Source organism: Scleropages formosus, chromosome 1, assembly GCF_900964775.1.
Source record: "Scleropages formosus chromosome 1, fSclFor1.1, whole genome shotgun sequence".
Classification (NCBI taxonomy): domain Eukaryota; kingdom Metazoa; phylum Chordata; class Actinopteri; order Osteoglossiformes; family Osteoglossidae; genus Scleropages; species Scleropages formosus.
This window is the reverse complement of record NC_041806.1, coordinates 50,896,800-50,911,133: the sequence shown is the minus strand read 5'-3', so window position 1 is coordinate 50,911,133 and position 14,334 is coordinate 50,896,800. Positions and strand designations below refer to the sequence as shown.

The window sequence follows — 14,334 nt, the reverse complement described above, 5'->3', positions numbered from 1 at the left end:
TGAATAATTCCTTTATATCTGGATGACATAGAGGAGCTACATGAAGGTTCAGCCACCCAGAGGCTGCAGAAAGACACCCGCTCCGTGAAGGACCTCTACTTGTCCCCTCCTGGATTTTTTACCTAATTATGAAAAATGAACAGTATGTCTTCATTAGGTATGAGCTGGTTCTTTAGACGTGCAAGGGTTGTGAATTAAATATTAGCCGAATCACAGCTTTTTTCAACTTCTCCCATCCGGCAAGCGCTACAGATCACTGTGCTCCAAAACAACCAGATACGAAAACGTTTTCTTTCCCCACGCCGTTACGTTCATGAACAGCTCATTGTTAGTCTGTTCAATACTTTCTCCTTCCTACTTATTCCCTCCCTCGTTATTTAGTGCACCCCTTCTTACTTTCTCTTATTCTCCAGCTCTATGAATGCAACTTTGCACTGGCTGTACGTATGTTTATGTCTTGTCTGCTCTACACTATGAGCCATTGGGAAACGAAGCCAAATTGCCTGTACGTGTGCACACTTGGCCAAATGAATCGGATTCCGATTCAGTGGATTGTACCGCAGACTCGTATCTCCCGCATTGTGGGTTCAGATCCCACCTGGTGTGTGGGGGGGTTTGCATGTTTGGAGAAGGCTGTGGTAACCCACCTCTGTACACTCCCTTACTGTGGTTACCATGAGTCCTTTTTGCCTCGATGGCCCTAACCCTACCCTACCAACCCACACTTTGGTTACATTACATTTATTTATTTAGGAGATGCTTTTTCCCCAAAGCAACTTCCAGTGAACTCTCTGTAGTGTTACCAGCCTACACACTTTATTTACCAGGATAACTTACACTGCTAGATATACTACTTACAATGGGTCACTAGTCCATACATCAGTAGAACACACACTCTCTCTCTGTCACTCGTACACTATGGGTGAGCCTGAACAGCATGTCTTTGGATTGTGGGAGGAAACCAGAGCACCCAGAGAACATGCAAACTTTACACAGACTGAGCGGGGATCAAATCCACATCTTCTCATGTAACCCAGGTGCTGTGAGACAGCAGCGCTACTCGCTGCACCACCGTGCTGCCCGTGCCGCCGCTGCGCCACCATGCATGAAACGCAAAGGAGCGACACATGCCGTACTTGTCGCTGTGCACCAAAGTGCTCCCAGAGAGACGCTCCGCTCCGCACGGCCCGCTGGCGGCTCACACAAGTATGCGCTCGGATGAGCGAGGGCCAAAGCGGCGATATTGTGTAAGCCGTGCGCTCATTTGTTGGTTTTTGGTTTATGTGTTGCAGATGACTTTGTGATCCAAAGCACGCTTCCCCCAACAACAGATGCTCCCAGTCCAGAGCCGCAGACCAGTCCATTCAACTCTACTCCCTCATCTGAGTTGGACGCTGCTGGAAATAAACGCTTCACAGGTACCAGTGCATTCAGTTGATGCCCTACCCAGGAACGAAACAGCCACGTTAATTCATCTCGATTACTTATAGTCGCCTTTCTGCCTTCTTGTATCCATAGTTTTAAGTGATGAGAAAGCAGTTAAAGCAGAGGATTTACAGGTGATGCTGGGCCATCTGGTAGTGTAGTGGTTAGCGGTACTGCCTTTAGACCCAAAGGTTACAAGTTTGAGTCACAGCTGTAATTGCCTTGAGCAAGGAACTTACCTGAAATTGCTCGAGTAAAATTACACTCTTGTATAAACTGGTAAATAACACACACACATTTTCTGAACCGCTTGTCCCATACGGGGTCGCGGGGAACCGGAGCCTAACCCGGCAACTCAGGGCGTAAGGGGAGGGGACACACCCGGGACGGGACGCCAGTCCGTGGCAAGGCACCCCAAGCGGGGCTCGAACCCCAGACCCAGCGGAAAGCAGGACCCGGTCCAACCCATTGCCCCCCTAGTAAATAACAGTAGGTATTTTAATGTTGTAAATTGTTTTGGAGAAAAGCATCAGCTAAATGAATAAACATAAATGTGTTCCATACACTTTTAGAGAATAAGCACAACTGGCACTCCTTTTTCTGCTCTATTGTAGTACACGTACCTACAGTATATACAGGCAGTCCCCGGATTACGAACAAGTTCCGTGTCCTCAGTTTGTCTTTAAGTCGGATTTGTACACAAGTCGGTATCGTCGGCATCTGACATCACACACACACACATTTTCAGAAACATCAGTTTGTCAAATGTTTGACTTATTATATAGTATATCGTGTACCTTCCTATGCATAAAAAACATTAAAGAATCACTTTGGATATACTAAAACATCATAAATATAACAATACAGTCATAATAATTATAATACAATGTAATAATAATAATAATAACAATAATAATAATTGTTATTACTCTTATATTGTGAATAATTGTTATAATAATAATAGAATTATTATTATTATTGCTCTTGTTGTTATTATTATTATTCTTTTTATTATTATTATTATAAAAATGTAACTAGAGTATCTGTAACAGAGAGAGACATAGAAAGAGATAATAATAAATATTACTACTGTCATGAGGAACAGAGGACACGGAGGAGGCTGGACCCAAGTGCAGGATCATTTATCTAAATCTAATCAATCTGAACAATTTCAACATTGGCGTTTGCTTAGGGAACAAATAGATATAAACTATTTACTGCGTAGAGCAACAGATGTTTTGTTGTCGAAAACGTTCACCGATAAAGTTACATTTCAACGACGGTGACCGCCCACGCGTTGTCCCACGTTTGCATCATACGTAAGGCAGCTGATCTTCAATTTCCTAACAAAAATTCCTTCACTATTGAACAAGATCCTTTGATGATTTTTTTTCCCCCCTATATTACCTTTTATTTGGTAGGAAAATCTGGCAGCCCCAAATCTCAGTTCCCCGAGGTGATTCCCTCACTTCACCCCATTGTAAAAGCACACCCCAGTGTACGGTATATAAATAGCTGAGTCTCTACACATATCATTATGATCCGCAAAATGAAGTAAATATTGATGGCCGCCCGCCACCTGTTTGCCATCTTACCGTGATTTACAGCGGCTGATGGGATTTATAAACGCATAAACTAATGGAAGCTCAGTTGCCTTTTAGGTAAAATTTATGATGCTTTACCAAACATGTCTAATGTATTAGCAAAAGGCAGTAAGATGGAAAAAAAAGATGAATGTAATTAGTTCATAACTCCTGCAGCTCCACCTCTGGGGCTGCTGTTCAAAGTGTTTCTGTCATGAGCTCCGTTTTTCCATGAAGACATAAAGTTTGGTGCCTCCTGATTTAGTGCTCGGTCCTCCCGGCTCACAGTCCGGCTTTATACTGAAACGTCGAAATGACTTCCACAGGCATGTTTCTGCTGAGCAGGGTCAGGTTGTGTAGCTGCTGCACCGGCCCTAAAACCTTGGGGGGGACGAAAGCGCTTCCAGAGGCCGTAATGAGTAAAACAGGGTAAACGCGTTCAGCCGTGTACCGCGCGAGACCCGCGACGGCGGCCGTCCTTCATTGGTGTCCTCTGTCTGTCAAAGGGACGCCGAACGAAGCCTTGTGCTGTGTTTGGGAGAACTTTCTCTTTCCGAGCTTCCCGTCCAAAACTGGGAGGCCTCTTATAACCGTTTATGAAGAACTTGTGAAAAAATAGATCACGGCTTGATGTTATTTTACACCCTTTAATCGACTCCACTCGTATTCGTCGTCACGAGTTCTGCATGTCTTTTTTGGAATTCACAGTGTGTGTGTGTGTGTGTGTGTGTGTGTGTGAACTGTTGAATTCTGCTCTTGAGGCTCCTTGCTCTTTATTCCAGCGTCACCCACACATCTCCTACGGCCGCCCAGATCCTACCGCACACACCTGAGATGCACGAAACGTGAATAAAACACTTAAAATGTCATGAAATCCGGCGACCGTTGATTTTTTTGAGACGCCTGCTGCGGATGATCTCGTGAAACCTCACGGCAATCGGATGAAAGAAACCTTATTTTTGATCGAGAGCGGGTCAAATCTGAGCGGAACGCACACACCCCGGGGGTTGAAACGCGGTATTTCATTGAACCGACCGAGATCGCTGTGTTGCGTTGAAGCAGGCGCTCGCATGTTTCTGGAGATTCCTTCGAAGGGGTCATACCGCTGTCACCGAAATATGTCATGGAAAGTATGTTACAATAAGTGGCAGTTTGACAGAACGGCTGCAGCTCCATGTCATCCTGTCCATGACGCTGTATCTGTGGTATTTTTACCTCTCGGGAAAAGACGTGTTGAAAGAGGCCGAGAAGGACCCGGGAAAGTGAAGACATTTACCTGCGGTAAAGTCCCACGTCTAAGCGGAGGAAGATGGATGGATGGATGGAAAGTCCCGCGTCTTACTGATCCTTCGGGTCTCGTTCAGACACATGAGCCACACATGCAAGCAGGACTTTGCATAGAGATTTGACAGCTTGAAAAAATGTTCCTTCTTGTCCCGTGAGAGAAACAGGGACAGCGGCGCGTCCTGTAGGTATGTCATGGTGTAAAAAAACATGGTAAGATTTGAAAAGCTGAATATCCTCATTTCAGTGAGGCCAAGTTGATATCAGAAGTGTGTTTGCCAAGGTGGTAATGGGCTTCTAGGGGCGTGTGACGTTCTGATGATGGTAGCATGTGCGGAACACCGTTTCATACCCTTAGGTGAATACCCAGCCCCCCCCCCAACCCCTAGCCCCAATCGATTCCACATGGTCTGTGCGTCATGATCAGAGCAGGGAGCGAAACCTCAGGCTTTACTGTGACGGGGACCAGAGCAGGTAGTGTCAGCACATCCATCCAGTGGCAGGCTGATCTCCCCCCCCGACCCCATCCCGCTTGTCTCGGGGGAGATGGATCGGCCAGCGTCCACCGAGCCGTGTCTGCGCCCACATCTGAAAGTCATTATCTATGGGAGAACGTTGACATCAGCGGGGGCTCCGTCTCGCCAGCTCCTCAGACACCTTGCGATTTATGACTCTAATATGCTGGAATCTCCCAGCCTCGGTATCCGTCTCCTATTTGTCCCATATTTGTCTCATATTTGTCTCGCATGTGTTTCGTCACCTTAGCGCCTCAACCGGGCACGCATTACCGCGGCAAAGGTGACTGTTCGCTAAAAGCTGTCTGCAGATGTGGCATCAGCCGAATGCTTTCGGTCGTTTTGTGACCGCAGTCTATTGTCCATGATCTCTCATCCCCGGACGCATGCAGCGGGGCACAATAGAAAAACGTAGGGAAGTCGAACCCGTGTCGTGACCGTAGGTGTGCTGTCGACCCCAACCGTCAATCCTGTACCCAGGAGCCTGAATGCAGGGAAGATGCCTTTTGAGCTTCACAAACACTGTGTGGCCGTTGACTGTCTGAGATTAACTTCCCCCCCCCCAGCTCCGTACGTCAACTACATCCGCAAGGACCCCGGGGCCCCCTGCTCTCTCACCGAGGCTCTGGAGTACCTCCAGGTGGATGTACTGGAGAACCTTCTTGAGAAGGACAGTGTCGGGCAGAAACAGCCTCCCAAGAACAAGCCTCATAACATCACCGTTGTGGCCATGGAGGGGTGCCACTCGTTCGTCATCCTGGACTGGGCGCGGCCCCTCAAGGGGGACATGGTGTCAGGTGGGTGTCGTGTCGTGAAGCAGCCGGAGGAGGGGGCAAGGGTGACCACCTCTCTTTGTTATATCGTTATTATTTGTGGTTCCTCGTATTATGCGAAAGATTCGTTGGTTTAGTCATTTTAAACTGAAACTGCGTTCATTGGAGATTGATGAAAACTTTATGTTGGACAGACAGTGGATTTGTAATAAGAGGATTTGTTTTTTGGGGGGGACTAATGTATTTAGTCAGAATGAATTGTTTTATTACAGCGGAAAAAGGTGTTTTTTATATTATGCAGTTGACCCTTGAACAACATGGGTTTGAACTGTACGGGTCCACTTATACATAGATTTTTTTCTAGGAATATATTGGAAAATATTTTGGAGATTTGCCACAATTTGAAAAAGCTCGCAGATGAACGGTGTAGCCTAGAAATATCAAAAAAAAATTAAGAAAAAGTTAGGTATGTCACAAATGCATAAAATATATGTAGATACTAGTCTATTTTATCATTTACTACCATAAATATACATGTAATACATATAACATGTACAGTGTTTTGTATCATATAAGACAATATTGATGTAGGTACAGACAGACAGACGATCCATCTCGTAAACAGACAACGTAAACTTACTTATCGATAAATACAGTACAGTATATACTGTAAACGTATTTTCTCTTCCTTATGCTTCTCTTACCGTTTTCTTTTCTCTACTTACTTTATTGTAGGAATACAGTATATAATACATAAAACATACAAAATACGTGTTAATCGACTCTTTATGTTATCGCTCAACAGTAGGCTATTAGTAGTTACGTTTTTGGGGGCTCAAAAGTTATATGTGGATTTTCAACTGCGCGGGGGGGTCGGTGTCCCTAACCTCACGTTGTTCAAGGGTCAACTATCTCACACACACACACACACACACACACTGAAGCCACTTATCCCAAGTGGGGTTGCAGCGAGCCAGAGCCTAACCCGACAACACAGGACATAGAGCCAAAGGGGGAGGGGACACACCCAAGACAGGACACCAGTCCATCACAAAGCACCCCAAGCGGGACTCAAACCCCAGACCCACCAGAGAGCAGGACCCAGTCTAACCCACTACGCCACCACACTCCCCCCCCCAGTGTCAACTATACTGTATTAAATTGGATGCATGGATGGAGGAACCCTGAGCAAGGCCCACCGAACCTGCTCGCCCCAGATGGGGCACGGGGAGCTGGAGCCTAACTCGGAACACAGGGCGTAAGGCCAGAGGGGGAGGGGACACACCCAGGATGGGACACCAGCCCGTCGCAAGGCACCCCAAGTGGGACTCGAACCCCAGACCCACCGGAGAGCAGGACCTGGACCAACCCACCACGCCACCGCACCCCCTGACTGTACTGAATTATGAGGGATTATTTTTTCTACATGTTGCCACAGTAGGACTGTTGAAATGAAAGACTCTCGATCCAGACAGATAACAATATCCATCTGGGTCTCTCCCGGAACTTAGGGTACATGGTCCACAGCGCATCCTACGACGATGTCCTCAACAACAGGTGGTCATCCAGCTCGGCCAACGGAACTCACCTTGCTGTGGAGAACCTCAAGCCAAACTCCAGGTTTGTCCCCATAATGTCTTTCTGAACCTTCAGTGGACAAAGTCAGGCCCTTTGGATTTAAACCTCGAACAAGTGCGCCGAGATAAAATTAATGTAGCGCAAGTCCTGCCAGTGTCGGCGTGGCCTCGCCTCACACGCCGCAACGAGTGTCTGCAACCGCTCTTCGCTAGAAGAGTTTTCACGCAAGTGGAAAGTTTGAGTGTGAGGCTCCGCTGAAGCCGCTTTCCAGCGCGTTTTGCATGTTGTGTTCGGTGTCTTTCGATGTGTCTAAAGTGGGACCGCAAACAGGGTGAATGTTAGCTGACTCGTTGTCACCACTGCAACATGGGAGAGGCCCCTTTGATGGGTGATGGATGATAGATTAGCTTGAGGTGACTGACATGCTGGAAGGAGCCCTAAAATATGCAGGGGAACATCAGTGATGACTCATTTGTTTTGAAGTGCACTTCATCTCAGAAGAATGTTGAGTGCAGAAGGATCCTTTCTCTACGAATTATATTTGATCCCGTATGAGATGTATCGGTGCACAAGCAGTCCCCAGATTACGAACGAGTTCCGTGTCCTCAGATTGTCTTTAAGTTGAATTTTGGCATAAGTCGGAACAGTTCGGTACGGTTTGTATCTAACGTCAGTTAGTCAAATGTTTGTCTTAGTATATAGCATATCGTGTTCCCTTTATATGCACAAAAAACATTAAAGGAACACTTCTGGATACACTAAATCATCTTTCATGTGATGGTGATAATAATAAAGAGAGAGAGAGTAGGAGGAGAGAGAGAGAATGTGTGTGTGAGTGTGTCTGGGTATAAAAAACAATTAAGAAATTTTAATGTTCACTTTTCCAATGGTCATTGGCGTTTCACCTTTTTATGATCGCTTTATTATTTCTACTTTAGTTTCAATCATGATCATTTTCTTTGATGCATCAGCATCGCTTGCATCACATTTACGCTTCAGTGCCATGGTTGGGGGTAAAAACAAAAATATTAAACCCAAGTACAGTAACACACACAAGACACTGTTGACAGCAACGTGGTCCGACTGAAAAGAAGGAAGCCTTTGTCCTACCTTGGGTTCACGAGCTGACGAACGGCTGTAGACGCGCAACGTTTTGATGGACGTTGCAAAGTTGCGCCGTTTCTTATTACGAATCACTGTATGTATCTCAAATTTTTAATATAAGAGCCTTTACAGGGCATAGTCCATAACTACAGGTTGTACGTAACTCAGATGTTCGTAACTCAGGGACTGCCTGTATATCAAGAGCTCAAATGCATAAATGCACAAATTGTATTTCTCTAAGATGTGTGTTGCTTCGGAGAAAAGCATCTGCTAAATGAATAAATGTAAATGTAAGAGCTATGGGGGTGCGGTGGTGCAGTGGGTTGGACCACAGTCCTGCTCTCCGGTGGGTCTGGGGTTCGAGTCCCGCTTGGGGTGCCTTGCGACGGACTGGCGTCCCGTTCTGGGTGTGTCCCCTCCCCCTCCGGCCTTACACCCTGTGTTGCCGGGTAGGCTCCGGTTCCCCGTGACCCCGTATGGGACAAGCGGTTCTGACAGTGTGTGTGTGTGTGTGTGTGTGTGTGTGTGTAAGAGCTATTACCATAATCTAACACCATCACCCATCTGCATCAAACTTTCACTTTAAAAGGACATCCGAGTTGCTCTTGACTTGTGAGTCTGCAGGTTTACCGCGGTGATCCTGTAAGTCAGTAGGGGTTTTACAACTGGCTAGTGAACAATTACTATACTCAGTCCTTTAGTCTAGTGGCTGTGCTGAATCCTTCATGTCACAATGGCAATGCACATGGGAAGTGTGGGTGGATCTGCTGCCATAGTTTTTTCATGTAGCATTAGGGTGGGTGTGCAGCCACAATATACCTTCTAACAGGTTGTACAGCTAGTAAACCTTTTATATTGGATTGGCCACTCAGGATCAGAACCCTGGTTCTAGTGGTATGCAGCGGTGTTGCTGCAACAAGAAGAAACAGGACTAAAATGTGGGGTGGGGTGTAAAGAAAACTTTGCTGTAAAATATGGAAAATGCTTTCATTGTATTCAAAATTTACTATAATAAATTACAATAAATGAAAAAAACATGGAATTAGTAAGCAAACATTATCGAATTACCATATATATCATTATTATATGCATCATTTAGGGGAGACCATAATAGATGCTGTCATCTGTCTGGATTGACAGTCTGGCTTTTACAATCCTATCGTGTAAACACTGAAAAAACAATATATATCATATATACAGTATGTATGTATTTATTTATATAAAGATTACTCTGAGTGCTTTTTAGTTTTTTTTTTCTTTGTGAACTGGTGGGTGCTGGTTTCCGGGTAGGGGCCAGGAAGGTTCATCATTTCACTACCCGCCCCTGCCAACTTGAGGACGGGACACGTGATCTGCTGGTCGGGGGGCCGGAGGGTGAGCACAGTGAGGGAGGAGGAACTCAACTCCATATAGCTGAACAGTGACTGGAGTTTTGGACGAAAAAATGATGTTTCACTTTGTGTTTTCTTTCCATGACCTAGTTGTCCTTTGGGTTCCAACCTAAAGCAAGCAGCTCCCAAGTTTGTTTTGCTTGTGTTTGTAAATACAACTAATTTTATGTGGGAAACCTGCTGTCTAGTTCTCTCTGCCTCACCTATATGCCACAAATGGCCATACTTAATATAAAAATATGAAATTCCATTTCTGTTAGCAAAGCAAATGTGCTTAAATTAATAAAATACAAGTGACTCACCAAATCACTGAATTCAAACACAGCCTAGAGAAACACTAATAGAAATTCAACTCTCATGGTATGGAAAAAATTATGTTGATGGACTATATACACTTTTGCATTTGAATGAAATAGGTTGTCTAAAACTCATCAGTAAACTCTGATTGGCTAACACTGCGTTCTCACTAAAATCTGATTGGTCAATATGATGTATCTGTGATACGACCTGTGATACTCTATGGCTGTTCCACAGTGAATAGAAGAGAGGTTAGTGATGATGGCTTGTAACCTGAAGGCTGTCGGTACGAATACCTCCACTGCTGTATTGCTATTGAGCAAACGCTTTTACACAGTATCAGTATAAATACCTTGTAGCATAAATGTGTATACAGGTGAAAACTGCTTTGGATAAATGTCTTACCTAAATGATAGATTAATTATGTAAAGGATTATAATAGAAAATATAGGTCAGTTTAAGCCCATGGATTGTGACCCTAAACTGAACTGCTCGGCAACTCCTCCACGGCACTCAATCTAGGGTAAAACTGTGACCGACAACCAAGAATATTACATTTACATTTACATTTACATTTATTTATTTAGCAGATGCTTTTCTCCAAAGCAACTTCCAATGAACTCTATGAAGTGTTACCAGCCCACACACCTTATTCACCGCGGTGACTTACACTGCTAGATACAGCACTTACACTGGGTCACTCATCCATACATCAGGAGAACACACACACACTCTCTGTCACTCACACACTATGGGTGAACCTGAACAGCACGTCTTTGGGCTTTACCTTTTTCTGTGTTTTTTCATTAGCCGACCGAGGAGGTGTTGCCAATCGTAAAAGTGATTTTGATCTTTGTAAGGAAGGAAAGTGACAGCATTAAATGCAAAAAAGTCAAAGAGGCTGACAAAAAAATGTAAAAAAAAAAAAAAAAAAAGTTTCTTTGCAAACGTAACCAAGTCAAAATAATAAAACATCAATATTGAAAACTACATTGAAAAGAATAATTTCTCTAGGAATGTACACACACACACACACATTTTCAGAACCGCTTGTCCCATACGGGGTCACGGGGAACCGGAGCCTACCCGGCAACACAGGGCGTAAGGCCGGAGGGGAAGGGGACACACCCAGGACGGGACGCCAGTCCGTCGCAAGGCACCCCAAGCGGGACTTGAACCCCAGACCCACCAGAGAGCAGGTCTGTGGTCCAACCCACTGCGCCACCGCGCCCCTCTCTAGGAATGTACTTAAGTACAATTAAGAGAGTAAATGCAACTTACCAGTACCCACCTCTGGACTTTAGATTTAAGAATAAAATGTCTGTAAATTCATTTGTTTTATTGAGTGAAGCCATGCTTCGTGTCAGCGGTGCAGAGCCAGTCGTCTGCTCTCTGTCACAACGGGTGACTTCATGCCGAAAGGCTGAGTGTGTGAATGGCCATGGAAAGTGAGTGTATGTTAAAGTCATGCCTCAGGAATGCTCAGCTGCCGCCACGCTCTGTCCAAACATACAACAAAAACACAGCTTCTCCCCCTCGGCAGTTCAGAACCTCGCTCGGTGTCTGCGAAACACGTGAGCCGTTGTCACCTTTTGTCCAGGTACTACTTCAAAGTGCAAGCGAAGAACATCTTCGGTCTGGGTCCGGTCAGCGACACGTTCACCTACGTTACTGAGTCAGGTTTGCGCCTCTTACTTTTACTTTTTATCACTTAATAAACCAAGAAATGACATTTTAAAGTGACCACGTTGCCGTTTTTTTTCAGACGACCCATTGCTGATAGAGAGACCCCCAGGTAAGTCGCACTTGCGCACTTCGTGAGAAGCACCTTACATGAGCGAACGTAGCAGGAAGTCTACGGTTAAAGGTTAATCTTGCCTTCAGCGGAATTTTTTCATGGCATGAGCGGTATTTTGGAGTGATATACAGTTTTCTTACAGGTAATCCCATGTGACATCTTAATGAAGTTGTACACTTTAGTTGCGATGGTATTCGCTCTGCGTTATTGTACACGTTTCACGTTCCGGTTTCTGTGCAAACAAGACTTTGATGGTTGAACCCTTTTCAGGCGGAGAACCGATCTGGATTCCCTTCAGCTTCAAGTACAATCCAACCCAGAGCAGCTGCAAAGGCAGCCAGTTTGTGAAGCGCACGTGGTACAGGAAGTTCGTCGGAGTCGTTCTCTGCAACTCTCTACGATACAAGATCTTCATGGGCGACGGCCTGAAAGGTACCATGAAGTGTTCAACATCTGGTTCTCTGTCCCTTGGCTCCGTCTCATATGTTCCCATGTGAGAAAGCATATTGGTATTTTGTAGGCATATATTTCATAATACACTACAGATGCTCCTCGACTTACGACGGGGTTACGTTGCGATAAACCCATCGTAATGGAAAAGTCGTAAGTCAAAAAAGAATACAGTACCGCACCTACCGAACATCATAGCCTAGCCTGGCCTACCTTGTGCGTGCTCAGAACACTTACCATAGCCTACAGATGGGCAAATTTCAGCAGGAGACACACATGGACGTTTAGTGGACATGATGGGATGTGAAAACACAAAAAAAAGCGCTTTCAACACGGTATCGGTTGTTTACACTCATTGATGTGGTCACTATGGAAACTGCGAACCTGGTTGAGTGGATGCTGCGGCTCGCTGCCGTCGCCCAGCATCGGGAGAAAGTACCGTACCGCAAGTACGGAAACAGATCGAAATTCAAAATTTGAAGTATGGATTCTATCGAATGCGTATTGCTGCGTACCATCGTAACTTTGAAAAATTGTAAGTCGAACCATCGTAAGTAGAGAGGCATCTGCACAATGAACAGGTTTTGTAGGGAATGATAATTAACATATAGAGTTGTCTATCTGGAAATGATATCGGCAAAAGCTGTGAGATTACTGCATCACCATGATGTTTTGTTGTCTTCTACATTCTTATCTTCGCTGTCTTTGCTAAAATTAAATATCAGCTGTGCTGATGGAATAGTGCTTTAAATCTGCAGACACCTTCTACAGCATCGGTGACACGTACGGCCACGGCGAGGACCACTGCCAGTTCGTCGACTCCTACCTGGAAGGACGCACGGGTCCACACGCCCTCTCAGATTACCTGCCCACCACGCAAGGTGAAGTCCATGCGATGCCAGAGGAGCAGAGCAGAGCTTCCAAGAACTCAGCCATAGTTTTATAAAATGTGCAGGACGAGAGACTGAGACAATAAAAGCGCCATATGTGACCTGTATGACCTTGTATCTGAGAGTGCAGGTTGTGTGGTTTAAGGTGTTTCAGTGCAGATATCTTCTCCAACCTGCCGAAGACCCTCCAGTCAGTGAGACACTGGATGAGTGAGGTTTGACCAGGGATCATGAATAGAGAGAATTAAAAAAACTAAGACTAAACCAAAGATTACATGGGCGTCTCATTTTTCCCGCAGGTTTCTTCCGCTCGTATCGCCAAGAGCCGGTGAGCTTCGGACCCATCGGTCGGCGCACCCCTCACCCCTACGTGGGATGGTACGAGTGCGGCGTCCCCATCCCGGGAAAATGGTAACAGAGGGCCATCAAGAGGAGCGAGGAGTGATCGGAGCAACAGAGACAGTCACATGCTACGGCAAATAAACATATATTGCTTCCAATGTAAAGAATGTAGTACTTTAGTATTACTAACAATCCCATGTAACCGTTACCAGCAGTCTGTATATGAGGGAAAGCTTGGCCATATGTGCTTCGCCTCAGTAACTGACTCTTTCAGCTGAGAAATGACCCTGTTTGTTTCCAATCCTATTAAATCTTTTTTTTTTTTTTTGAAAGAAGGCGACACAGAGCGTTAAAACACCCCAAGTCTCGTAAACCATCACACCACAACCGATGACTTATACAAGCATTCAGGGAGACACCCTAACGTTCAGATGATGGACACATTTAATTTAACATGTAAAAACGATGACTATAGTGCTCATCCCCAGCATGCTGAGACTGAAAGGTTTGTTTCTGCACACAGATTTTTCTTTTTTTTTTTTAAAGTTTATTTTCGCTCTTTCTGGTCCAAGAAAAATGGTTTACTTCAAACTATGTCAGGTGATGGAGCCCACTGAGAATTAAACTGTTTTGCCCTTTGACATCTTTCTATTGTATTGTTGAGCTTCATTTAAATGTATATTTTCAACTGAGGGAAGAATGAGCCATTGATAATTACAAATAAAGTAAACTTTACAAATCTTAATGCATATTTGCTTTCAAGTGTTATATTAATGAGAAACATCTGGATTTGTGTCGTGGAAAAGCATTGGGATGAAGTAGGTTGTGCTTTTAATCTAGTGGTGGGAGTGGGACTCAACGCAGCTACCTTCAGGTTGACAGACCATAATAACCATTTGGCCTG

General features: G+C 45.0%; 1 protein-coding gene across 1 annotated transcript in view; it reads left to right on the top strand.

Annotated features, from left to right (window-relative positions):
- The window catches only part of fndc1 (fibronectin type III domain containing 1), a 39,107-nt gene extending 25,072 nt beyond the window's left edge, over positions 1 to 14,035 (top strand). The window contains exons 15-22 of the mRNA XM_018730419.2: positions 1,293 to 1,418; positions 5,374 to 5,604; positions 7,092 to 7,200; positions 11,551 to 11,630; positions 11,716 to 11,745; positions 12,019 to 12,180; positions 12,957 to 13,079; positions 13,388 to 14,035. Of these exons, the coding sequence (XP_018585935.2) occupies positions 1,293 to 1,418; positions 5,374 to 5,604; positions 7,092 to 7,200; positions 11,551 to 11,630; positions 11,716 to 11,745; positions 12,019 to 12,180; positions 12,957 to 13,079; positions 13,388 to 13,503 (977 nt within the window). The 3' untranslated portion in view covers positions 13,504 to 14,035. The remainder of the gene's footprint in view (positions 1 to 1,292; positions 1,419 to 5,373; positions 5,605 to 7,091; positions 7,201 to 11,550; positions 11,631 to 11,715; positions 11,746 to 12,018; positions 12,181 to 12,956; positions 13,080 to 13,387) is intronic.
- Positions 14,036 to 14,334: the final 299 nt, after the last annotated feature.